The sequence below is a fragment of the Sphaeramia orbicularis genome, chromosome 15 (genome assembly GCF_902148855.1).
Source record: "Sphaeramia orbicularis chromosome 15, fSphaOr1.1, whole genome shotgun sequence".
Classification (NCBI taxonomy): domain Eukaryota; kingdom Metazoa; phylum Chordata; class Actinopteri; order Kurtiformes; family Apogonidae; genus Sphaeramia; species Sphaeramia orbicularis.
The window spans coordinates 9,839,818-9,867,753 of NC_043971.1; the positions used below are offsets into that span (position 1 = coordinate 9,839,818).

The window sequence follows — 27,936 nt, forward strand, 5'->3', positions numbered from 1 at the left end:
GAACAATATGATCTAAAGTGGATCAGACCAGTAAAATACTATCATAATATATGGGGCATCTAAAAAAAGGATAAAAACACTAAATCTGAGGAAAACGGTACTTGACACAAGTGAAATATCTGTCCATACAGCAAGATAATTTCACTTGACAAGACTTCTTGAATTAAGATTAAATTTAGAAATAATTTGAAATAATTTGCAAAGTTTTCCCCTGTCTCTGTCCAACACTATTTTGTAAAGGTGCTTTTCCTACATCACAGGTGTCAAACATACGGCCAGCGGGCTAAAGTCGAACCGCTTAAGGGTCTAATCAGGCCCCTGGGATGAATTTTTGAAATGCAAAAATTACACTGAAGATATTAACAGGAATCAGGGATGTTAAAATCTGTTTAATTCATATTCCACATGCAGAAGAATATGATCTAAAGTGGATCAGACCAGTAAAATACTATCATAATAATCTACACTGCAAAAAAGGGGCATCTAAAAACAAGATAAAAAGACTAAATCTGAGCAAAAATGCACTTGAAATAAGTGAAATATCTGTCCATGCAGCAAGATAATTTCACTTGACAAGATTTCATGAATTAAGATTGTCAAATTTAGAAAAAAGCACATCTACACATGTATGAACACTTAGAATAAGAAATTAACTCTTAAAACAAGATAAATTATCTAACACTTCTAAATCTAAGTCTGTTTGTTTTTTTTATGTTGTAAGAACCAAATAATTTGCAGTGTATATATAATGAAAACTCCATTTTTTTCACTTTTGTTTTAGTATAAAATGTACAATTCCATAAAAATGTTGACATTTACAAATTATCCTTTCACACAAAATATGATCAACCTGAAATGTCTTAAGAGACGTAAGGGACATTTTAACGCTATTCTGCCTGTTACTAAATGTTTTGTGTATTTGTAGATCCACTGTGATCTGTTTTAGTTGTAATGTACATGTGTAAATTATAAACTGAGGCGTAATATTGTTAAAATTGCACTTGTTTTTCTTACAAAAATTTAAGGTTCTTTATGTACTCACATTTTTTAAGGAAACTTTGTAGATGTAAACACTTTTATAATGTCAATTTACTTATTTCACTGTTATTATTTTACCAGTTTGAGCCCCTTCAGATCGTATTGGGCTAAATGTGGCCCCTGAACTATAATGATTTTGACATCCCTGCCTTACATCCTGCACATAACGCTGCCAAAAAGTGCAATTTCTTGAAATTTTTTATAACCGAGTGGATTAAGTTGGACATATATATGCAATGATAAAATAGGAATAGGTCTGATTTTATTTATTTATAGGCAAAGAAAATAAGTCCATTTATTTATTTTTTTTCTTATGTTACAAATAAGGTTTTCAGTGGATTGTTCTTTTGTGCCCAGTGTTCTTACTGGTGCAAAAATGCAAGCACTTCTGTTTGTTTGATGGTGTGTGAACATTCATCTTACTCTTACTTGCATTCCAAAGGTTTGCACTGGGGATTGTTTTTTTTCCCAAAGCTTTGCACAAATGCACATAGAAGCCTGTTTTTTGAAGCTATAATAATAAAAGAAGACAGGTTCAGCTGATGTATCATGAATTGTGTTGGAACAGCACAAATCTTTGAGATGCTGATCAATAAAGATGTTGGTTTGATATTGTTTTGTCACTGTGTCTTTGAATGTAGAAAAAATGCACTGCTCGAGAACTAAAACGGATTATCGTTTAGAATAAGGAGAAAGCATTGGTTGCTCGTGTTGTATGTTATTGGAGTTCACTTATAGATCATCTATACTCAAAATATGATGCAAATTTTGACCTTGAAAAGGGAAAATTTACGTGGAAGAGGATTAGGGCCATTGGAAAAATAAAAAATAAAAATTAAGGTCCTATATATATATATATATATATATATATATATATATATATATATATATATATATACACACACACATTTTTTTTTTTTTTTTAATTATTATTCTGAGAAAAAAGTCAGATTTCTGAGAAAAGTCAGAATTTTGAGATTAAAGTGAGAATTATGTGGGGAAAAAAGTCAAAATTCTGAGATTAAAGTCAGAATTCTCTGAAAAAAAACAGAATTCTGAGATTAAAGTCAGAATTCTGACAGAAAAAAAAGTCAGAATTCTGAGATTAAAGTGAGAATCATGTGGAAAAAAGTCAAAATTCTGAGATCAAACTAAGAAATCTCTGAAAAAAAAAAAAAACAATTCTGAGATTAAAGTCTGAATTATGAGGAAAAAAGTCAAAATTCTGAGATTGAAGTCAGAATTCTGAGGAAAAAAATCAGAATTCTGGATTAAAGTGAGAATTATGTGGGGAAAAAAGTCACAATTCTGAGATTAAAGTCAGAATTCTGAGGAAAAACACAGAATTCTGAGATTAAAGTCTGAATTATGAGGAAAAAAATCAAAATTCTGATATTAAAATCAGAATTCTGAGGAAAAAAGTCTGAATTCTGGATTAAAGTGAGAATTATGTGGGGAAAAAAGTCACAATTCTGAGATTAAAGTCAGAATTCTGAGGAGAAAAAAAAGTCAGAATTCCGAGATGAAAGTGAGAATTATGAGGGAAAAAAAATCAGAATTGTCAAATTAAAGTCTGAGGAAAAAAGTCAAAATTCTGAGATTAAAGTCAGAATTCTGAGAAAATAGGCAGAACTGAGAGAAAAAAGTCAGAATTTTGACTTTAATCTCAGAATAATAATAATATATTGGACCCTATCTATCTATCTATCTATCTATCTATCTATCTATCTATCTATCTATCTATCTATCTATCTATCTATCTATCTATCTATCTATCTATCTATCTATCTATCTATCTATCTATCCATCCATCCATCCAGTGGCTTGAATCCTCTTCCGTAGGTATATGTTCTAAAAACAAGGTTGACATTCTTGCACTGCCATGATATTTTTTCTATCAGCACTTAAAACTAGAAAAAAAAAACCCATTAATTTCCCTAAAATAAGTCATTTTCCCTTTCTTAACAATCTCTTTTTGCAGTGCACACCTGATTTTTTCCTCCCTACCAGCTGAATGCTGCCCAGTCAGGCTGTTCAGTGCTATTATGCAGCAGCCGCCGAACAGCTTCAGAACTGGAACAAGCCAGCTCGAGTATTACACGCTTTGTGGCAGGGATGAGTGCTTCTCTGTCCGTCTTTTAACTCAAGTCGCTGCAGCTGATCTATGGATTTCAACACGTAACCTCCACTGGGTAGTCCTGTCTCCATCACAAGTGGTGCATAGCAGGACCCAGACCACACAAAGCCTATATTATGAAACCGTTTTCTCCCTGGCAATTTAACACTAAATCACTGCCTTCTATTGGGGCTTGTCAAACAGTTCACAGCAGGTGGAGAGATAGCAGTAGAGAGGGAATCCTATTATTAGAAAAAGGTACTTAATCATCTTCTCATTGTGCTAACCACTTGAAAATGCAATGTTAGTGATATTAAACCGATTCTTGCTAATGAGAAGTCTCAGAAGGCATTCTTACAGTGTGAACATATTCCCTTATCTTATAGATTTCTTTGTGGCAGAGCTTGGCATAATGGCCTTTTCTGTCTGACATTAAGCCGAGACATTTGCTTCTTTTCTTTGAAAATAAAAAGTAAAGTGGATCTATTAGAGGAATCTGATAATTGTACATTTATATCATGTACATGCTAAGAAAGTGCACATAGTCTGGCTCAAAAATGGCCTTCACTAGAAAAAAAAAAAAATCAAAATCTTAACAAATGTTCAGAGAACGCAAACCTCCGCCAATCACCCCGAACGGTGCACATGTGTGGATCAACTATTTCTTTTTAAATTAAAAAGTTTCAAGGTTGTTCCACACAGCAGAAAAAGTTAAAGCTTTGTACCATGTCCAATTATTACCTCTGCCAGGAGGTATTGGGATCACTTTGCTTTGTGTGTTTGTTTGCGTGTTTGTTTGTTAGCAGGATAACTAAAAAACATTATGGACGGATTTTCATGAAATTTTCAGGAAATGTTGATACTGGCACAAGGAAGAAATGATTACATTTTGGTGGGGGGTGGGGGGGGGGGGGGGGGGCAGATATGTCTTGGTGGAGGTCTCCGCTCTCTGAGTGCTTTTCTTGTATTAAATTCCAATCAATATTTGTTGAGTTAGAATGAAAAATGTGTCGTAAATGGGATTTTCAATGTTAAATTGAAATGTCCACAGAGTCCACATTCCACTGTGGATGTGAACAATTTTGTGCCAGATACTAGATATTGTTATAAGCTACGGGTGGATCAAATTGGAGGCTAATTGGAGTCGTTTTGAATTTTTTATGAATTTTCGAAAATTGCTCAGTGATAAGAGATAGGAAAATTTGAGATTTTGTGACCTTGCTGTGACCTTGAACTTTGGCCTACTTGGCCCAAAATTTAATGGGTTCATCCCAGGGCCTAGGCCTATCTGTGGGGAAAATTTGATGAAGCTGGTTGTAAAGATGGATTATTTATTGTATTTATTGTTGGTTTGTTGTCCATGTGAAACTGCTGGCTGTAGAACAAATTGCCCCTCAGGGATAATAAAGTTTACCTTGAAGATGGTTGTAAAGTTGCCAACAAACAAACACGCAAAGCAAAGTGATCACAATACCTTCTGACAGAGGTAACAAGTGTATTTTTCTCATTTCTAGTCAAAATATCTCGTCACACTTGAAATAGGACATAATCACCTCAAGAAGTCGACCATGTGTTTGTCAAAAATGTAGCTGTCTTAGTCAGATCTGTGTATTTTCTACGTCATTTGTCCAATAATCTTTGTACATGCTACATTATGCGTTGTCCACAATTGTTGTGTGAAATGTTTGTTGTGTAATTATGTGTATGTCACTTTTTGCAAATTAAAAAAAAAACTAAACAAAAAAGAAGTCTTGACCTTATATTTGCAAATGTCATGACAAATAGTTATGCACTGCAAAAATTCAAAATCTTACAAAGTGTATTTTCCTCATTTCTAGTCAAAATATCTCATCGCACTGAAAATAAGACATAATCACCAAAAGAGGAACTTTTCAGTGTGATGTAAGAACTTATTGTTAGACAACAGATCTTGAAAATCTTATTTCAAGAAATCTTACCAAGATAATTTTCACTTGTTCCATTGGCAGATTTTTTTCGATTGAATAGAGAAAAAAAAAATCTTGAATGAAGCAAAAAAAAATCTGCCAATGGAACAAGTGAAAATTATATTTGTACGATTTCTTGAAATAAGAATTTCAAGATCTATTGTCTAAATATAAGTTCTTATATCTCACTGAAAAGTTACTCTTTAGGTGATGATGTCTTATTTTAAGTGCGATGAGATATTTTGACTAGAAACGAGAAAAATACCGTTGTTAAGATTTAGATTTTTGCAGTGTTTACCTTATCTTGGAAAAAAAAAACCTCTTGGGTCTTAGAGAAGTATGTTTTCTCTGATCCTTCAATTCCAATCACACACACCATAAAACAGCTGAGGTCTGCTACCTGACTTCATACTTAGGAATAAATTACAGAAAAGATGACACTAATTAACAAATATATAACATTAATGCAAGCTGGGGTTTTTAAGCAGTTTTAAATAATATAATTTGAGTAAGAAGAATTAACAGATACAGAGATGCATGTAGATATAGGTATCTGTGTTGGTGGAGGTCTGCGCTCTCAGAGTGCTTTTCTTGTTTGTTTTGCATTACACATGTGTGTGTGGATGGAAACTTCAGATTATATTTTCGTTTATTTAAAGAAAACCACATTAAAATAATAAGCTCAGGAACACTTCTGTCCTTGGTGGGGATCTATGTTTTTATGCTTTTATGTTTTTATGCTTTTATTACCTCCGCCAAGGATGTTATGTGTTTGCCGGCATTGTTTTGTCTGTCTGTCCATCTGCAAGATAACTCAAAAAGTTATGTACGGATTTGGATGAAAATTTCAAGAAATGTTGATACTGGCACAAGGAACAAATGATTACATTTTGGAGGTGATCGGGGGGCCACGGGGGCCCACTGAACTGCCTTGGCGGAGGTCTGCGCTCTCCGAGTGCTTTTCTTGTTTGTTTTGCATTAGACATATATGTGCGTGGATGGAAACTTCAGAATATATTTTCGTTTATTTGAAAAAAACCACATTAAAATAATAAGATCAGGAACACTTCTGTCCTCAGGTGGGTATCTATGTTTTTGTGTTTTCATGCTTTTATGTTTTTATGCTTTTATTACCTCCGCCAAGGAGGTTATGTTTTTGCTGGCATTGTTTTGTCTGTCCGTCCGTGTGCAAGATAACTCAAAAAGTTATGTACGGATTTGGATGAAATTTCAGGAAATGTTGATACTGGCACAAGGAACAAATAATTAAATTTTGGTGGTGATCGGTGGGGTGAGGGGGCCATGGGGGCCCACTGATCTGCCTTGGCGGAGGTCTGCGCTCTCCGAGTGCTTTTCTTGTTTGTTTTGCATTAGATATATATGTATGTGGATGGAAATTTCAGATTATATTTTCAGTTATTTGAAGAAAAACACATTGGAATTATAACCTCAGGAACACTTCTGTCCTTGGGTAGGTATCTATGTTTTTATGCTTTTATGTTTTTATGCTTTTATTACCTCCGCCAAGGACGTTATGTTTTTGCCGGCATTGTTTTGTCTGTCTGTCCATCTGCAAGATAACTCAAAAAGTTATGTACGGATTTGGATGAAAATTTCAGGAAATGTTGATACTGGCACAATGAAGCAATGATTAAATTTTGGTGGTGATCGGGGGGGTGGGGGCACAGATCTGTCTTGGTGGAGGTCTGCGCTCTCCAAGTGCTTTTCTTGTTTGTTTTGCATTACACATATATGTGTGTGGATGGAAACTTCAGATTATATTTTCGTTTATTTAAAGAAAACCACATTAAAATAATAAGCTCAGGAACACTTCTGTCCTTGGGTGGGTTTCTATGTTTTTATGTTATTTTATTTTATTTTTTTATGCTTTTATGTTTTTACGCTTTTATTACCTCCACCAAGGACGTTATGGTTTTGCCGGCATTGTTTTGTCTGTCTGTCCGTGTGCAAGATAACTCAAAAAGTTATGGACGGATTTGGATGAAAATTTCAGGAAATGTTGATACTGGCACAAGGAAGAAATGATTACATTTTGGTGGTGATCGGGGGGGTGGGGGCACTGATCTGCCTTGGCAGAGGTCTGCGCTCTCTGAGTGCTTTTCTAGTGTTTTTATGTTTTTATGTGATAGGCAGAAAACACATCTTATCTTTTAAGTCTACTTCTTTTTAATCTAAGTTATTCACAGCTACTTATACTCTGCATTTATTTATTTATTGAGTGTTGATGTGGTATGGCTGTGTTTGTGGAGCGGTGACCACATTTTGTATTCTGAATTTCCCCAAGGGCAGGGGTGTCAAACATGCGGCCCGGGGGCCAAATGTGGCCCACCAAAGGGTCCAGTTCAGCCCCTGGGATGTTTTTGCCAAGTGCAAAAATTCCACAGTCTTGAATTGGATTAAGCAAAAAAAAAAAAAAAAAATAGCTTGAATTAAGGAAAAAATCTTGAATTAAGCAAAAAAAAAAAAAAAAAAAATCTTCAATTAAGTAGAAAAAATCTTGAATTAAGCCAAAGAAAATCTTCAATTAAGTAAAAAAATCTTGAATGAAGCCCAAAAAAAAATATTCAATTCAGTTAAAAAAATCTTGAATTAAGCCAAAAAAAAATCTCAAATTCAGTAAAAAGTCTTGAATTAAGCCAAAAAAATCTTCAATTAAGTAAAGAAAAAAAAAAAATGTTGAATTAAGACAAAAAAAATCTTCAATTAAGTAAGAAAAAAATAATGTTGAATTAAGCCAAAAAAAAAAAAAAATCTTCAATCAAGTAAAAAAAAACAACCTTGAATTAAGCAAAAAAAAAAAAAACAAAAGAAAAATCTAGAATTAACAACTTTAATTTTTTTCTTTGTTTTAGTGCAAAAAAATAACATTAAATCATGAAAATATTTACATTTACAAACTATCCTGTAACAATAAAATGTATATAACCTGAACAAATATGAACAACCTGAAATGTCTAAAGAAAATTAAGCACAATTTTAACAATTTTTCTGCCTGTTCCTCAGTATTTAGTGTCTTTGTAGATCTGATCCATAATACTCGTGGAGAAATGAGAAGTTGAGGAATAATATTGTTAAAATTGCACTAAATTTTCTTACGTTTTTTTAATTTAAATTTCAGTTTTTTCACGTTTTTTTTTTTTTGGATAGTTTATAAAAGTAAGTATTTTTATAATTTAATGTTTGTTTTTTTACACTAAAGAAAAGACAAAAATTTGGAGTTCTCATTATTTATAGGGTTATTATGTTATTATTTTTCTGATCTGGCCCACTGCAGGTCAAATTTAGCTGAATATGGCCCCTGAACTAAAATGAGTTTGACATCCCTGCCCTATCTATCCATCCATCCATCCATCCACCCATCCACCCATCCATCCAAAAATGCAAACAGTACCGTTTCTTTTCCAGCTGAGCAAAAGCTAGTGCGAGTGAGTTTGTTATGGGGTCGGTGAGTGACTTATACTTTGTAAAATACAGAAACTATGACATTGAAGCATTTACATAAGGGCATTCCGAACTGTTGCAACAAAAAAAAAAGGAAAAAAAAAAAAAAACAAGCTATCTTTCAGTTTCTACATTAACAAAGGGTGAACTGTGTGTTGAAGATCAGCAGTGTTTTTCCTCCATGACTTTAAATCCTTACCACATCTGAGCTGCTGTTCACGTAGGTTGCGAAACTCCAGCCCGTGTAGGTGCGTTGGGAACACACACGCCGTGTCGTTGCCGATTCTCACCGAGTTGCTTCGAGCCCAGAGCAGAAGCCACTTCAGCTGACAGTCGCAGAACAAAGTCTCGGTGCTGAAATGCCTGATGGGAATAGCACCACTGTGTTATTGACCTGTGCGACCATCCACTGGCTTTATTTATGTCAAAACATGTCAAAACAGAACAGACACGAGTGTAATTAATTAATATATGTAACTGCGAAAAGTGCATCTGAGAGGATGCTGTAAGATGAAGAAAGACTCATATGTGTAACATTCAGAACTCGGGTGACTCAATGTGATATTTGTGTTCTGTTTTTCATGCTGTTGCACTGCAAAAATCTAAATCATACCAAGTGGATTTTTCTCATTTCTACTCAAAATATCTCACCAAACTTAAAATAAGACATAATCACCCAAAGTGTAACTTTTCTGTGAGATATAAGAACTTATTTTAGACAATAGATCTTGAAAATTCAAACTAACTAAAATATTCAATCAATATAAAATATCTAGATAAACTAAGCCAATTATCAGTATGAATTTAAGATTTTACTGAGATTATGTTATTTGTTTATTTATATTATTGTTTAAAACTGCACTATCTGGTTATATTGTTTTGTTTCTGCAACTTTCCTTTTTGTAAATAGGGTAGGCATAAATAAGCTGTTGCTTCTGCCTACACCTTTTTGCCCATGTTTAATATAGAAATCCAAACTGTATGTATGTATGTATATATCATGTTTTGTTAAATGGACAAATAAATTACTTACTTCCTTAAAAAATTTATTTCGAGAAATCTTACCAAGATAATTTTCCCTTGTTCTATTGGCAGATTTTTTTTTTTTTGCTTAATTCAAGATTTTTTTGCTCAATTCAATTATGATAAATGTCATAACCTACCCAGCTAAGATAAAAATGTGCAATTTTCAATACTATTGTAGTCTAACTTAACCCATAAAGACCCAAACATCCACCGTCGACCAAAAGCATCTACCGGTCCATTAATCCTATCAATACGTGTAAATAACTGGTGTAAAATACAGTTATTCATCTTTTCATGGTCATTAGATATGGCCCATTTGGACGTTCAGAGGCTCCGTAGTTACCATGGAAACACCGTCATCTTCTACAACATTGATTCACCAGTAAAACCCATGGAATTGGATCAATGACAGTGGATGGACACACTGGGTTTATGTTCAGTTAATGGTATATTTTACTGAAAAAAGTCACCTTTTCTTTAGTTTTTTTCTGTTTTGCTACAATAACCTTTAACTTTACTCTGAGTTTTTATGAACATTTTCATAATCAGTCAATTCAATATAGGAAATAGATTATTTTCACTGGAAAAAAATTCAAAATTCAGAGGATAATATTATAATAAATGGTGATAAATTACTTAGGAAAGGTTCAATAGAGAAAAAACCATTTGGGAACTGCCACCAAAGTCACACTGCGTCCTTAGGTAACCCGTTTCCTTAAAAAATGTAAGTAATGAGTAAAGAAAACTTGAGTGTATTCAACCTAAATGTTTGATTTGAATGGAATTGCTATTTTAAGTATTTAACACACTAAATGCCCAGTTAATTTAACTTAAAATTTGTTGCAATGTTAATTATTTTGTACAATCATTAGACTTAATATCATCAGTTAATTGTACTCAATTTCAAGTTGATTTAAATTAAAACCTTTTGCAAAATAAATTACTTTGTATAATTATTCAACTTAATATATTGTAGCATGGACGGAAGTTAGGAAGGCAAAAAGTTCTAAGTAATTTGTCAGTACAGGACTTGTTTTTATTTAGGGAAAGGATAAAGATTTAAATTGCTCAATTACAATCCTAGATGAACAGGAAAGCCATTGTTCGGCTTATGGCTCTCAGTCATGGTGCAGCTTGACGAAAATACAAAAACAAACACAAAAAGGCCAATAAACACTGCCGTACACACATTAAGTCCAAATTAACACTAACACCACAACCCCACTGAACCCCTGCACATAAAAATAACACATTTCAACAACATGCCCAATACCCACAATGCAATACGGAGATATCATGACTAAAACTTAGCAATTTAAATCCATTCAACTTAAACTTTTTCATACTTTCAACTATGTCTACAAATTAGTAGAATATACTGAACATTTTATAATAATGTAGTAAAGCTTAAATCATTTAAGTACATTGTAATTAAAGCATTTTAGTAAATACAAAGTCCGGGCTTACAGTGTAGGTTAATATCAAGATAGTGACTGTATGGCTGTATTTTCCTAAAACGACCATAACATATTGTCAAATTCACTAAATTCACAGAAAATTTAAGAAAATAAGTGGTAGTCGAAATATTTTTTCTGCTCATGTTTGTATTTAAGTTCGAAATGTGCTTGGAGATAGATTCTGTCCATTTGAATGTTTTATTTTATTTTTATTTTGTTTTTTCTTTTTTTTCCTTTTTTTTGCATGCTCGAAATAAATAAATAAATAAATAAATAAATAAAAATAATGATAAATGTCATAACCTATGCAGCCAAGATAAAAATGTGCCATTTTCAAAACAATGTATGCTATTGTAATCTAACTTAATATCAGGATAGTGCCTGTATGGCTATGTTTTCCTAAATTGACCATAATGTATTGTCAGATTCACTAAATTCACAGCAAAATGTTCCTAAAATAATTTCACCTGTAATTCACACACTCCCTGTTTCTTGGTCTTTGTTTGGATTGGGGTGCCTAAAGAAAATGAGATGCTTTTGAACTACAAACTATGTATTTTATGATGTCAATATAATTGCAATATTTAGACATGAGTATTTTTAGAGAGCAGAGAACTCTCATCATAGTTTCTGTTGTATATTTGGCAGTGCAGACCGACAGAGGCTGAGAAAAAAATGACATTCTAACACATGGGGTCATTTTTAGGCTGCTATGGTCTGGCTCCACTGAGAAACGGTCAGGCATTTAAGCTTAAATGTAATGGAACATTACGTTAGCTGGGGTTAAATTATGCATTTTCACTGCTTATTATATGGCGATTTCAGAATCATAACAGTTTTACGATGAATTCTTGTAAAATATTGCGCTCACGTCTCCCTGGGTGCACATAAACGGGCCACGGGGGGTGGATGAACCGTGAACAAAGTAACACTTTAAACAGGCACGAATCAAACCATATCATGTGTTAATGAGCTTCATTGAACTGTCAAACCATGCCCTCGTAGCCAGGCCCCAAATAACATGTCCCACTAAATCGAGCTCAAACAGTGACTCTGAAAATTCAGGCGCACAGTTAAAACATTATATCGAACAATGGATCAGCAATAAAATGTTAGATACATTAAAACCAGCCCCTGTGTGAAATACAGTCATGGAAAAAATTATTAGACCACCCTTTGTTTTCTTCAATTTCTTGTTCATTTTAATGCCTGGTACAACTAAAGGTACATTTGTTAGGGACAAATATATTGATAACGGTTCATTATATGCACCCAAGGAGATGTGAGCACAAAATTTTAAAGGAATTCATCATAAAACTGTTATGATTCTAAAATCACCATATAATAAGCATATAATGCTAATAAAATATTATTAACCCTTTCATGCATTAATTATGAGAACCTTAGTCAATATTTTTTTCTTGAGTGTTTTTATTCCTCTTTAGGCATGAAAAAAAAAACAATGCAAATGAATTTTTTTTTTTTATGAACCTATTTTTTGTGGAGTCACAAAAATGTCCACTCAGCTGGACACCATGTGTTTAATTTTTGAAGCAAAGAAACATGTATTTAAAACTCATCATCAGAAAGTGATATACTGTGTGACAACTATGAAATAAAAACATTTTTAATGCCACTAGTTGCTACATCACTAATGTTTTCTCACATTTTATCATACTCTAATATTAGTTATTACTCATTTCATGGAGATAATATCCTCCTGAGACCCAGGAAACTGACAGTTTTCTCTTTTTTACATTAAAAAATTGTCTTGATTGGAAACTGCATAATGCAACAGTTTTTTCAGATAAATTTTTAAAATATTTTTTATTTATTGATTGATTTTTTTAATGGAATGTCCTTTGTAATGCACAGCATTTTTTAAGTTAAACTGTCAGTTTTGTCCCATACAGAGGACAAAATGCATCGCTGTGTTTCGGGAGGATATGCAAAAAAAAAAAGTTTCAGAAAACTGTTAATTACAGTCTAATAACAATTAGCAACTGATTTACCTGAAGATCAGGTTTATCATGAGCAGCAAAGTTACAATAATTGTCTGAATGTCAGTGTATGGGATGATGCACAAGTGTCCACCGCGTTGGCTGATACGGAACTAAAACAACAAACCCCATGAATATACAAGAGAACAGCTGCAGAAGAACTGTCCACTGGAGTGACCACTATGCATGAAAGGGTTAATAATGAAATATAATGAAGCAGGGAAATGTGAGGTTTATTGTGACTACCAAAGCTGAAACATTTACCTGTATAGCTTATATTTCATGATAAAAAGAAGAAGAAATGAAAGTTCTCCTCAAACACTGCTTTTAATTTGTAAAGGTTATGTTAAGGATGTATTGTTTGTATTAACAGTGAACTTTTATGAGGCAAAATTGATTTGCAAACTCGATTTCAATAATTCTTAACCTTGGTGCGGGAAAATCCAACAGGCTTCCAGATATTCACTCATGCAGACCGAGTTTCATAAAGATTGATGTTTCCATTAGTGAGTTTTAGTGCAGTGTAACACACACATGGACGCTTGTGATTACAAAACCCTGTTTGCCTGCGGCATGCTGGGTAATAATGGTTTCACTAAATTTCAGTGTGCCAGGTCCAGGTTGCTGCTGGATCACTGACAGCCTTATTAGCGCACATACACAGGCACCGTTAAGCACATTAGTTATACCTGTCCGTTCCCCGCGACGACAGCGTCTACGAACAAAGGCCGATACCCATGACCTGCTAACCTGGGTACTATACAGTCCCTCCAGAAAAAAAACATGATTATGCGATCGTATAATTCAATGCATAATCAAGCAAATAGTGATGTCCCGATCTGGATTTTTTTTGCTTCAGATTTTTTTTTTTTTTTTTTGGGATTACTTTTGCCGATACCGATCCAATACGGACTTTTTACAATGAAATTTTGATTTAAATTTGGAGTCATTATCCAGCCAGCATGTCCATGTGGGCTGCATATAAGGGTCCCATTTGGGTTTGTCCGCAGTTTCCATGGCGGCCCCACATGTGTTTGCCCATATCAGAATCAGAATCAGAGATCTGAATATATCATATTATTTATCCTTCACACTATTTTATCCCACAATTTTTATCTTTCATGTCATTTGCACTACTTCTCATGTTATTTGCACTACTTAAATCAGGGGTGTCAAACTCATTTTGGTTCAGGGGCCACATTCAACTAAATTTGATCCAAAGAGAGCCAGACCAGTAAAATTTATGTATTATGATGTTATTATATGTCAACTCCAAACGTTTCTCTATGTTTTAGAGTGAAAAAAGTAAATTTACATCATGAAACGGTTTACGTCTACAAACTATCCTTTCAAAAGATGTGAATTACATGAACAAACTGGAATAATAAGTATAATTTTGACAATATTTTGCATCAGTTTTTCATTTAAACATGTACATTATAACTTACAGATCACAGTGGATCTACAAATCCACAAAACATTTAGTAACAGGCAGAATATTGCTGAAATTGTACTTCTCTTAAGGCATTTCAGGTTGTTCATATTTTTTTTCAGATTATTCACATTTTTTGCGAAATTAATCTTTGTTTGAGTGTAAATACGTGAAAATATTTACATTTACAAAGAGAAAAATTTGGAGTTGTCATTATTTCTATGTTATTATGATAGTATTTTACTGGTCTGACCTACTTTAGATCATATTGGTCTGAATGTGGAACCTGAACTAAAAGGATTGTTAATATCTTAGTGTAATTTTTGCATTTCACAAATTCATCCCAAGGGCCGGACTGGACCCTTTGGCGAGCCGGATTTGGCCCCCGCGCCGCATCTTTGACACCCCTGACTTAAATTCTGTGTTTTACAAATATCTTCGTTTGCAATACTTTTTATTTTTTAATGTAAATAACTGTGCCTTTTACTGATATTTGTTGTTGTTTTACTGATATTTGTTGTTTTACTGATATTTGCTGTCCTTCTGTAAATTCTGAACCTGAGAGTTTTGCCTCAATTTCATTGTACTTGGTACAGTCACAATAAAGAGATTCTGATTCTGATTTTGATTCTGATACGGGCAAACACATGTGGGTCCACCATGGAAACTGCGGACAAACCCACATGGGATCCTTATATGCAGCCCACATGGACATGCTGGCTGGGTATTTATAGGTTATTATATTATTATTTTACTTGAGATCACAATTGAACGTGGAACTGTGGAAATGGTCATGTGATGCCTTCATTTTCCTTTTATTGTATTATTTATGGATATCTTTTGTTGAATACTGTAACCCTCAACTGGCCTTTCTGTACTGTTTCTTGTATTTTATGATCATGAGCATGTGAAAAATAAATAAAAAATAATAATAATAATTCAAAAAAAATAAAAATGCAGCTCATTTGCCGAAAAAAGTATCTGCAAAAGACAGAGCAAACCAATACCCGTATGTCCTACTGGAAGCGGGAGTGGGGTGAACGAGATGTTGAAATTGCATGCTTTTTTATATTTTTGCAACTTCACACATTCTTTGCAAATTTCATTGTATAAAATCACATAAAAATCCAGCATATTCCATCGCATTATCAAGAATTTTAGCCTGCATTTTTCTAGAGCACAGGTGTCAAAAATGCGGCTCAGGGGCCAAATCCGGCCCGCCAAAGGGTCCAATCTGGCCCGCGGGATGAATTTGTGAAAAACTGCAAAAATTACACTGAAGATATTAACAATCAGTGGTGTCAAAATCATTTTATTTCAGGTTTCACATACAGACACATACAGTCCGATTAGATTTTAAGCGAGTCAGACCAGTAAAATATTATCATAATAACCTGTAAATAATAACAACCCCAAATCTTGTCTTTGTTTTTTGGTGTAAAAAAGTAAAATTACATGAAAATATTTACATAACCAAACTATATGTTTACAAAAAATGTGAATGTGAATAACCTGACCAAATATGAACAAACGGAAATGTCTTAAGAAAAGTAAGTGTAATGTTACCAATATTCTGCCTGTTACTAAATGTTTTGTGCGATCGTAATGCACATGTGTAAATGATAAACTGACAAACCGAGGCAGAATATTGTTAAAATTGCATTTGTTTTTCTTAATACAATTCAAGTTCTTCATGTTATTTAGATTTTTAAGGAAACTTTGTTGATGTAAACCTGATCATAATATAATTGTACTTGTTTCACTGTTTTTATTTTACTGGTCCGGCCCACTTGAGATCAAATTGGGTTGAATGTGGCCCCTGAACTAAAATGAGTTTGACACCCCTGTTCTAGAAGGACTGACTCTACAGTGTAAATATGAACGTGTTATGTTTTGTTCGTGCAGGTGTTTGTCTTACAACACTCTGAGAGCCACCAGGTGTGTGAACAGTCCCATGGTCAACGTGGAGAAGATGTTCCCAGATAAATTCCTGTTAAGATAACAATAAAAAGACAACAAAAACACACTTCTATATTGTGGTGAAGGTTGTAGTAGGTACTGTTTATCACGCACAATGTTCTCTACAGGCAGAGTTAAATGCAAATTAAGCATAAAAGCATGTTTTCAATTAAGGGATTACTCACAATTTTGAGAGGTTGCCCAGATCTAGAAACATTTCTGATGAGAGACATCCAATCCTGTTATTGGACAGATCCCTAGAAAAGCAAAGAGGTAAAGCAGGGGTTTTCAGAGTGTGGGATAGTAAGCCTCACCTAACAGAACTCAAAAGCACCCCCCCCCCCCCCACACACACACACACACACACACACACACCCATTGTTACTGTTTTTGTCATTGCTTTGTATGTTCCATGCAGGCTTAAAACAAAGGTTTCAACAATAAATTCTATAAACATCTTGATTTTTTTAGACATCTTAACTTGGTTCTATGTTCTTAAACATATTTTTTAAACATTTTAAACATCTTTATCTGTGTATGTGCTTGTAAAAGCCAATAATGTAATAACAGCCGATAATGTAATAATGGCCGATAAGGTAAAATGTAATAGGCCAATAACGTAATATCTGGCCAACAACGTAATAAAAGTCCTGAACTGATAACGTGATAACTTTTGTCCAATAACATAATAACTTATTGGCTGGTTGTTACATTATTGGCCCGGTAAAAAAAATTATTTGCAAATGTAATAACTTTGCCAATAACGTAATAAGTTATAACGTTATTGGCCAAAAGTTATTACATCATCGGATCAGGACTTTTATTATGTTATTGGCAAGAGATTACGTTATTGGCCTATTACATTTGAAAAATAGCAAATTTATTACAATATCGGCCGTTACGTTAGCGGCTGTTATTACATTATTGCCTTCTTGAGTGCTGAAATATCTTTTTTAAACACATCTGTGTATGTTTTTAAAATCTTTTTTTTGCACATTTTAATAGCTTTTTTGTGTTTTAACATCTGTAGAAGCCAATAACATAATAACGACTGATAACGTAATAAATTTGGCATTTTTAAAATGTAACAGACCAATAACGTAATAACTGGCCAGTAACGTAATAAAACTCCTGAACCGATATAGTAATAACTTTTGGCCAGTAACGTTATAACTTATTGGCTGGTTATTACATTATTGGCCTGGTAAAAAAATTATTTGCAAATGTAATAACTGAGCCAATAACGTAATAGGTTATAACGTTATTGGCCAAAAGTTATTACATCATCGGATCAGGACTTTTATTATGTTATTGGCAAGATATTACGTTATTGGCCTATTACATTTAAAAAATAGCAAATTTATTACAATATCGGCCGTTACGTTATCAGCTGTTATTACATTATTGGCTTCTACAGTGCTTAAATATATTTTTAAACACATTTTAACATCTGTGTATGTTTTAACATCTTTTTTTGCACATTTTAATAGCTTTGTGTGTTTTAACATCCGCAGAAGTCAATAACATAGTAACGACCGATAATGTAATAAATTTGGCATTTTTAAAATGTAATAGGCCAATAACGCAATAAAAGTCTTGAACTGATAATGTAATAACTTTTGGCCAATAACATAATTATTAATAATAATAATAATAATAATAATAATAATACATTTTATTTATAGGCGCCTTTCTTGGCACTCAAGGACACCGTACTGTAAAACAGTAAAACAGGAGAGTTTAAAACAAGCAATAAAGCAGAGTAAAAATAAAAGGCAGGTTAAAAATTTGGACAATGCAATTGTGTTCACAAAGAGAAAGAGGTAATAACATATTAATAACATAATAACTTATTACGTTATTGGCCTTTTACTTTTTCATAATAATAATAATAATAATAATAATAATAATAATACATTTTATTTGTAATGCACTTTACATTTTTTGTAAAAACCTTAAAAGTGCTACAGGCAGGGTACAAAAAATATGATTAAAAGGGAAGTCAGAAAATAAAAACAGAAAGCAAATAAGACAGATAAAAACAGTTCAAAAAAAAAAAAAAAAACAGGTGATAAAAAAAAGGTGAAACATGCACTGACGTGTGGACCTTCTGACCTTTTTTAAAAGTATCCTGAGTCTGTGGGGCCCATAGGTGGTCTGGCAGGGCATTCCACTATTTGTGGTTCATAGATTTTATTTTACATTTTATTGTAACTGAACAAATGTGCTAACATTATGTATGTTGCACTGGTGATTCAGTCATCTTTCTCCTTCCCTAAATATCAGTACTGACCTATTGTAATCGTAATCTCTTCCCCCCTACACATAGCTATAGCTGGCTTCCACACATGCTAATGCAACGGGCTTCTGCATGTGAATGGATGTGCGCTGTCGCGTCCGTGGCTCCATGCCCTCGCACTCTGTAATTAAAGAGCTGCTTTGCTGGAGCAGCTGTGGGAAAATAAGCAGAGCACTCGAGTAATCACCAGTTGGGGAGCACTTAAATTAGCACTCTGCTGCTCCCTGAGCCTGGCGAACACGCGCCCCGAATCAGCACCGAGCGCTCGCTGCCTCGCCGCTGCCAGCCCAGATCCCACTAACTATCAGGCTGCAATCATGTCACTCACGCTGAAGTCTATATGTAGACAAGCAGGATGGGAGTAATCGTCGAGAAAATTACTCAAGTAGAAAAGGTCACCAAAAAAAATGAAGAAAGAGCCCGATTTTGAAGTGATTTTTGCAAATAAGTTTGTAAAGCACAATTCTATGATGCGATATAAAATGATAAAAACTAAGACGCTTTGGATAAATCCCAGTTACCCGATATAACCAAAGGTAACTTTTCGGTAATTTCAGTGGGTACAACAACAGCTCGTCGAGTCATTCTAAGAGATTGGAAAACATCAGAAACTCCACAGATGAAAGAATGGATCAGTTCAATGACTGAAACTGCATCCTATGAATCTATGCTTTGTAGGTTAAGTGATGACAGCGGGGAGGGGGTGACATGTTTTGGGATTACATAAAAGTAGATAGGTCTGTATCTGTGGCGATTTCTCATAGACTGCAAGGGAAGCCCGGCTTCCCCTAAAATTACGAAAATTAAATGGTTAAATACAGTATGTACAGTTGTGTTGACATTTCATTGACTACAAATGTGTTAGAACACGTTCATCTCAAACATGAGTTCGTTCAGAATCAGCTGCATCACAAATCAGTAGACTCGATGTCATTCACTTCTCATCCATTCCCGTTGCACTGTTTTCTCATTCGATCTCTGCTCAGTGCATTTGTCCGTAGACTGCAGGCGTCTCTGGCCTTCAATGGGACTGAGTGGAACAGTTTTTTCATTGCCTCAAAACTGGACGCTAATTGGATAAATGCCACGATGTTGTCCTGCCCCCAGATGCCAGGCGTCTCTGGGGGTGAATGGAGCTGTGGGCGGAGCTCGGCCGGGCTGGACGCCAGAATCCCACGCGCTGATTGGAGGATCAGTCGAAAGGCTGAATCCTGTTTGATTGACAGCTGTTTTGAGATCTCCTCCTTCACTGACACAGTTCAGTTTAATATCGTCGCACATTCTGCTGTGAAATGGAGAGAGAAACCACTACGAAACTACTCGTTCATTTCTTGCACTGTAAATAAAACACACTCATTGTACTTCCTTGTTTCAATTTTACATAATTTCAGCGAATTCTTGTTTCAGTTCCATAATTTAATCATTTCTTGTTCGAGTTTAATATCGTTTTGTAGATAGTTAAATCAATCAAACTGTCGGCTAGGTCGGAGTGAAAGGAGCATCTCTTGTTTAAAAAGGCTGAAGTCTTACACCCACAACACAATGGGCCAAGGCAATCGAAGCAGACCAGCTCTGCTGGACATTGAGAGGACACTGGTCCAGTCCCTGGAAAAGACGCCTACTTGGTACGATAAGGTCACTGACCGATTTCTTAAAAAGGAACGGAGGGCCGAATTGATGTGTAAATAACTTGACGATTTTTTTTTTTTTTTTGATGTAAGCTGACAATGAGCTTCCCCTGTCTGAAAGACGAGCAGCCGCCACTGGTCTGTATGTATGAATGTATGAGTGCATGTACAGGTCAAGGTTCTAACAGTTTTGGATTTTTCATTATAGTTTAGTTTTATTTAGTTTTGCCTTTTTTTTTCTCTAATTCAGTTAGTTTTAATTCGTTTTTAGAGCAGGTTTGCTAGTTTTTATGAGTTTTAATTTTTTTTCTAAATGCTTCGTTTTAGTTTAGTTTTAGTATTAATTTTAGTTTTGTCGTATATTTTCTCTTCTTCTCCGTCGCATTCAAATAAATTCCAGACAGGACTCTGCTGCTTTCTCCCAACTTTAGTCTCCATGTTTCCAGGTAGAGTAGGAACCAGAAGACGACTCTAAACCACAAGTGACGGACCGTGAAGTACCATATGGTGCCGCTAGCTAAAACTGCTAGAGCGAAATAAATCGATTTCGTATCAATCCGACATTGACAAAGACAAAAACAAAGGAAATTTTATCCATAGTTTTTATACGTTTTAGTTAGTTTTGTAAACACACAATACAGTTTCAGTTAGTTATCGTTTTTTTCTATTAAGTATAGTTTTTATTTACTAAACTTAACTTAATTTTCTAGTTTTCGTCATTTCGTTAGTTTTCGTTAATGATAATAACCTTGGTACAGGTGTGTGTGTCTATACAGATGTTTACTAGTTGATATTATTATGTAACCACCTTCTTTTGTGTCTGCTGCCTGTCTATTTATTTATTTTATTTTGGATCTTTTATGTTTATGAGATAAAGAGCATGTCGAGTCTGTCACCAGAGTTAAATGTTAATTATATTCTACCTGTTCTTGTATGCCATGTACCAAGCCTTTAAAAAGTTCAATAAAAACTTGAATTTCAAAAAAAAAAAAAAAAAAGTAAGAAGCTTTGGTCTCAAATATGTGTAGGGTGGAGTTTTGTAAAAAAAAAAAAAAAAAAAAAAAAAGTAAAAAATGAACAACTTGTGGGCTCCTTCCTACTTTTATCTCTATCGGGCAAGTGACTACTTTTGGTCATTTCCAAATACATTACAAGACAGTGACAGGAACAGTTACAGTGAGTCAACAATCTCAGGTCCACTGTGGTCTTCAGGGTCTGTAAGGTCCACCTCTGCATGAACAGTGAGTGTACCTTCTGTATTAGGTACCATGAAGTAATGGTACTAATGTAAGGAATGGTGCTCAAAGGGATCATGTGGATGTGGACAGGGGTCTGGATCAGCACTTATGATGGTCTAATGTTCTCAAAGTGACGTTCTAATGTTCCAAAAATACATGTTCCTTTCACCTTATGTGTGTTTCTCGTATGTTTTATATATACACTTCTTGGAGTTTTTTTTTTTTTTTTTTTTTATGCCACTTACCACTAAGGAACCAAATATAGTAACTTGAATGAGCTTGATTTTCAACATAATAAAAAATGTTGAAAAATTTCACCAAAGTAATCAAGCCTTGTTATGTCCTCCAATAACACACTTCAGAGTATTTCCATGAGTTCCTATAAAGGGTTAATAACAGCTGTCATTTTTATTTATTTATTTATTTTTTCCCAAATAAGAGACAAAAGTGAATGTTTATGTCAAAAAAATCTTACATCTTGCTGACCCTTTTTAGTTATGTCTTAACCCGATAAGACCATTTGTATCATATTTGCTACACCAGGTTCTCATACCTATATCTAACCAACAAGATTAATACTTACTTAACAACTTGTTTATGACCACATACATGTTTTCTACCCCCTGGTGAAATATTATCCCACTGCAGCCAGTGGAAGGGTAAGGACAGTAATTTCAAAACGTTACATTAAGAATATTTATCATATTTGGGTGATTTTTTTTTTTTTTAAATAATGAAATTATGGTGGCATTCAAGAAAAATAAAAAGGCTTTAATTTTTTTTTTTTTTTTTTTTTAAATCTGAAACGTTCTACATTTTCAAAATGTTAGTGGTAAAATTTGCTTTTATCTCTAAAGTTAACTACAAGTAAAAATACCCAGTGTATTGAATGTGATACAAAAACTTATATCAAACAAAATGATTTGAAATTTCGATTATGTAAAAAAAAAAAAAAAAAAAAGGGGTAATAAACATTTCAATTCTAAAACATTTAAATTTCGTGGCTAGCTCTTAAAAGGGTGAGGTTTTAAAGGGTTAATTATGTTGTAATCCTTTATAGTTCACTCTTCACTCATAGAAGTACTCTGAAATTCAACATTTCAACCTTAGTGTGTTATTGCAGGACATAAGACTTTAATGAAGTTACCATATTTGGTTCCTTACCAATAAGCAGCAAAAAAATAAAATAAAATAAAAAATCCAAGAAGTAGGGCTGCACGATTAATCGATTTTAAATCGAAATCGGATTTTTAAATTAGGACGATTTTTAAAAAAGGGAAATCGTAAAATCGATTTCATCTCTCTCGTGCCTGCGGGCCGTGCGCTTGCGGGCTCCCGTAGGCTCCTCCTCCTATCAGTGACAGCGGTCTGTCACAGAAGTCCGTGCAGTGGCCGGACTTTAAATGTGTTCATGAGCCCGCAGTACTTATAGTAATGTAAGCCGTGGCTTCACGCACGGATCCCGCAACTGAAATAGAACTGCATGCGGATCACTCATCTTCCGTTGTCCCGGATCCGTACCGTACTGTCTTCTTCCGATCCGGGTCCGGGTCTCGGGGTCATCAGCCTCAGCAGAGGAGCCCACACAGCCCTGTGCCCACACACATCCACCCGCTCCAGGATAGAATCCCTCCAGCGTGTCCTGGGTCAGTCTATTCCACGCACGGACCCCTCAGTTTAAACAGAACCGCATGTGGATCACTTATATTAACCTGGTCCACGCACGCACGCACGCACGACTGATGCCTGTCACTGACTTACATTGGTATCACTTCTGTGGGCCCAGATACCCAGGGAAAAAAAAAAAAAAAAATTTAAAAAACAACAACAACACACACACACACACACACACACATATATATATTAAAAAAAAATTTAAATAATTAATTTAGTCCTCTTACTTGCTAAATTTTTCATTCACAAATGTAAGTTCTGTAACACAAAAACAAATATTATTTATTTTTTGAAAGATGTTGAACTTTATTTAAAGCTGTTAGATAAATCTGGAAACAAAAAGGCTATAAAAAACATAAGGATTTGCTCTGATTTGGACATTGTATTATAGTGTATTCCCCCTGGCAAACTTATGTTATTTTCTTGTTGCATACATTGTTTGTATACTCTATTTCATTCAATAAAGATTTAATTAAGAAAAAATAAACTTCTGGGGGTTCATCACGTGATACCATCACAGATTTGAGGTCAGAGCAGTGCCTTGCATTGTGGGCTGCTCACGAAAACGACATGCTGACTTCTGTTGTCTTTTGTAGTTTTACCCAAAAATCGAAATCAAAATCGAAAATCGAGTTTTTAGAGGAAAAAAAAAAAAAAAAAAAAAAAAAAAAAAATCGGGATTTTTTTTTTTGCCAAAATCGTGCAGCCCTACCAAGAAGTATACATGTACACACATGTAATGTGCTAGGAACACGTATTTTAGAACATTAGACCATCATAAGTGCAGATCCAGACCCCTGTCCACATCCACATGATCCCTTTGAACACCATTCCTTACATTAGTACCATTACTTCATGGTACCTAACAAAGCAGGTACACTCACTGTTCATGCAGAGGTGGACCTTACAGACCCTGTAGACCACACTGGACTGGTCTATAATTGTTCTAACTCAGTGTTTTTCAACCTTGGGGTCGCCTGAAATTTATAGTAATTGAGAAAATTTTTAAAGAGGCTGCAGTGACATGTACAGGCTCAGCCGTCCCATTTAATATGGTGAGTTGACAAACTGTGAAGCTGAAACTGAAGCGCTGTGGTTCTGTTTATCCGTCAAATGTTCATTGTGGTCGGTTACAGATGCTGCAGCTCCTTCCTAATTCATAGTTTCAGGTATTGTTTATTCAGTATTAATTGTCAGCCTTGTAAATCCAAGCTGGACTGACTGTACATATCCTGACCAAGGAAAATAAAATTCTCCCTTTGTGCAGTAATCTACACCTGGCTTTTCTGCCTCCGTCCATAATGATATATATTATACAGGGTGGGGAAGCAAAATTTACAATGAACATTTTGTTGTTTTTTCTCAGCAGGCACTACGTCAATTGTTTTGAAACCAAACATATATTGATGTCATAATCATACCCAACACTATTATCCATACCTTTTCAGAAACTTTTGCCCATATGAGTAATCAGGAAAGCAAACGTCAAAGAGTGTGTGATTTGCTGAATGCACTTGTCACACCAAAGGAGATTTCAAAAATAGTTGGAGTGTCCATAAAGACTGTTTATAATGGAAAGAAGAGAATGACTATGAGCAAAACTATTAGGAGAAAGTCTGGAAGATACTATTAAAGAAGAATGGGAGAAGTTGTCACCGGAATATTTGAGGAACACTTGCACAAGTTTCAGGAAGCGTGTGAAGGCAGTTATTGAGAAAGAAGGAGGACACAAAGAATAAAAACATTTTCTATTATGTAAATTTTCTTGTGGCAAATAAATTCTCATGACTTTCAATAAACTAATTAGTCTTACACTGTCTTTCAATGTATATACCCTGTATAGACTAAATGTCATCTAAAATTAACGTTTATTTGCAACATAGTATAGCAAACTACCGGTATTACATGATCAAAAACAAATTAATTTTAGAAAAAAAAATGACTGTTTTGAATGTGTGGGGTCACCAGAAATTTGTGATGTTAAAATGGGGTCACGAGCCAAAAAAGGTTGGGAACCACTGGTCTAACTGGTCTATAATTTTACTATGAGGACAATACCAATTATTTCCGATTTATTTTATATTTCCCATAATCAGATATCTTAATTCACAACCTGTTATTCACAATGACATTATGGCAGATGATTATGGGCCTTACAGACCCTGTAGCCCACATTAGACCTGAAATTCTTGATTCACTGTCCTCACTGGAACTCTTGCTGTCACTGTCTTGTAATGTATGTGGAAATCACCCAAAATAGCCACTTGCCCGATAAAGGGTTAATCTATTTTGTGAGCGCGATGATATTTATCAGAGGTCAGTGGTCTCCAGTTGTAAACCTCAACATGTCCTCTTATAAACCTCTGTCAAAACCCCCTGAATCTGCAAACTGAGGGTCTCATCAGGATGCCCCCACGTCTGAACTGTTAAATTACGAGCATTTCTTACAAAAGGGCAATGTGACGGCGGTCACCTTTAAATGAATAAGAAGTTCAGAGATGCATTTCTGCTTCATTTAAACACATCAGCTGTATTTTCAGCCTGTAATTTAGACACTCCTTCTCATTGTGACTAAAGCCAGAGGACTAGTTCCTGCGTTTCCGAGAGAAGGCTATTACAAGACTTCATCATACTCACAGTCTCCTCAGAGCTAGAAGACCACGGAAGGCCCCGGGCTCCACCGTACTTATCAAATTATTCCTCAAATCCCTGGAGAAGAGAAATAGACACAAAGAGGAGAGATGGTTCAGTCATCAGTATCCATCCATTCCATTGCCAGCATTTGTGAATGAAAGCAGCAAAATAGTATTTCAACTAGGGAAATTACAAAAATAAGACATGCAAGCACAAAAAGGAGTGCAGCCATACAAAAAAAAAATAATTTACGCTTCATCTCACATCACTCAAATCTTACATTTATCAAAAAAAAAAGAGAACAGACACAATTGCTATGAAAAACAACATTTCAATTGTATGTGTCAGTCACATACAATAGAATACATTAATACCACAATAATTTCTAATCTTTGTAATTTCTCACTTTTTTTTTTCCACAAATCCATCACTTTTTTACATTACTATAGTGGCCAGGGAGACAGTTGATGTACAAAACCAGATTTTGCCTCCTGAATCAAGCATATGCAGTTGTGCTCCTAAGTTTACATACCCTAGCAAAATTTGTGATTCTTTGGCCATTTTTCAGAGAATATGAACGATAATACAAAAACTTTTCTTTCACTCGTGGCTAGTGGTTGGGTGAAGTCATTTATTACACTGGGTTACAAAAAAATGTTTTTGCAAGTTGTTGAAGTTTTCTCAACTGAATTAGGACCATTTTGCACCGCTAAATCCAAAAATGACATCTGTTTTTCTCAATCAGGTCAGGTTTTTTTGCTAATTTGATTTTGAAAAATTTGATCTTCTCACAAAATTGATTACATTTTTGTGACTTTATCAGTTGATTTTTTTATATAGTTCTTACCCAAAATAGGTTTTAAGAGAAAAAAAATCATTTTCTAACAGGATGTATTTATTAAGTGTTACAAACTTTAATTCCTGTAAATTGGCTTATTTTTGCACGATCTTCTAGTCGAAGCTATTTCATTCACCTGTAATATTAAAAAAAAAACATTAATCATAAATTGGCAAAAGCAAAATCTTCAGAACGCCTTTATTGCAAGAAATATGAAAGAATTTTGTATCATATGATGTGAAAATGCCCATAAATGTAAGCAAAAATGTTAAAAAGCCAATATGTAGCATAGTTCAGAAAGTTGACCTGATTGAGCAAAATGAATGTGATTTTTGGATTCAGCACACCAAAATTATCCTAAATCAGCTCAAAAAACTTAAACAATAAATTTGTTGTTGACCAGTGTTATTATTTAAATGTTACTAAAGCTCACATTGCTTTAAATGTTACTACAGACAATGGGCTTCATTTATTCAGCCATTTATCTTCTGAACCCATTTATCCTCCAGATGGTCACGGGGGTGTTTGAGCCTATCCCGGCTACGTTTCAGGCGAAGGCGGGTACACCCTGGACACTTCACCAGTTCATTGCATATAGAGATGAACAACCAATCACTCACAGTCACACGTATGGGCAGTTTAGATTTACCAATTAACCTATTAAGTATATATGTCTTTGGATGGTGGGAGGAAGATCGAGAGAACTCTTTGAGGCAAACTTGGCAAGGCAAGGTAGGTTTATTTCTATAGCACATTTCATGTACAAGACAATTCAAAGTGCTTCACATAAAACATTAAAAGCATGACAGCAGAAGCAATAAAAAGTATAGGCATGAAAAAAACAAACAAATCAAAACAAAATTAGGTCAATAGATAAAACAGATAAGCAGATAAAACAGATAAAAACTTTAAGCTTAAAAGAATAAAAACTCTATTCAAATGCAGCTGGGAACAGGTGGGTCTTTAACCTGGATTTAAATAAACTGAGTGTTTCAGCTGATCTGAGGTTTTCTGGAAGTTTGTTCCAGACATGTGGAGCATAGAAGCTGAACGCAGCTTCTCCATGTCTGGTTCTGACTCTGGGAACTGACAACAGACTGGATCCAGATGACCTGAGGGGTCTGGTGGGTTCTTACTGGGTCAGGAGGTCACTGATGTATTTTGATCCTAAACCATTCAGAGCTTTATA

At 34.5% G+C, this 27,936-nt stretch overlaps 1 protein-coding gene across 2 annotated transcripts in view; it reads right to left on the bottom strand.

The window, feature by feature from the left end:
• Positions 1-27,936, bottom strand: part of adgra1b (adhesion G protein-coupled receptor A1b) — a 667,465-nt gene that overhangs the window by 510,854 nt on the left and 128,675 nt on the right. For both annotated transcript variants that reach the window (XM_030155759.1, XM_030155758.1), the window contains exons 3-6: positions 25,913-25,984; positions 16,622-16,693; positions 16,396-16,467; positions 8,762-8,925 (exon numbers count right to left, since the gene is read on the bottom strand). In XM_030155759.1, coding sequence (XP_030011619.1) covers positions 8,762-8,925; positions 16,396-16,467; positions 16,622-16,693; positions 25,913-25,984 — 380 coding nt within the window. The remainder of the gene's footprint in view (positions 1-8,761; positions 8,926-16,395; positions 16,468-16,621; positions 16,694-25,912; positions 25,985-27,936) is intronic.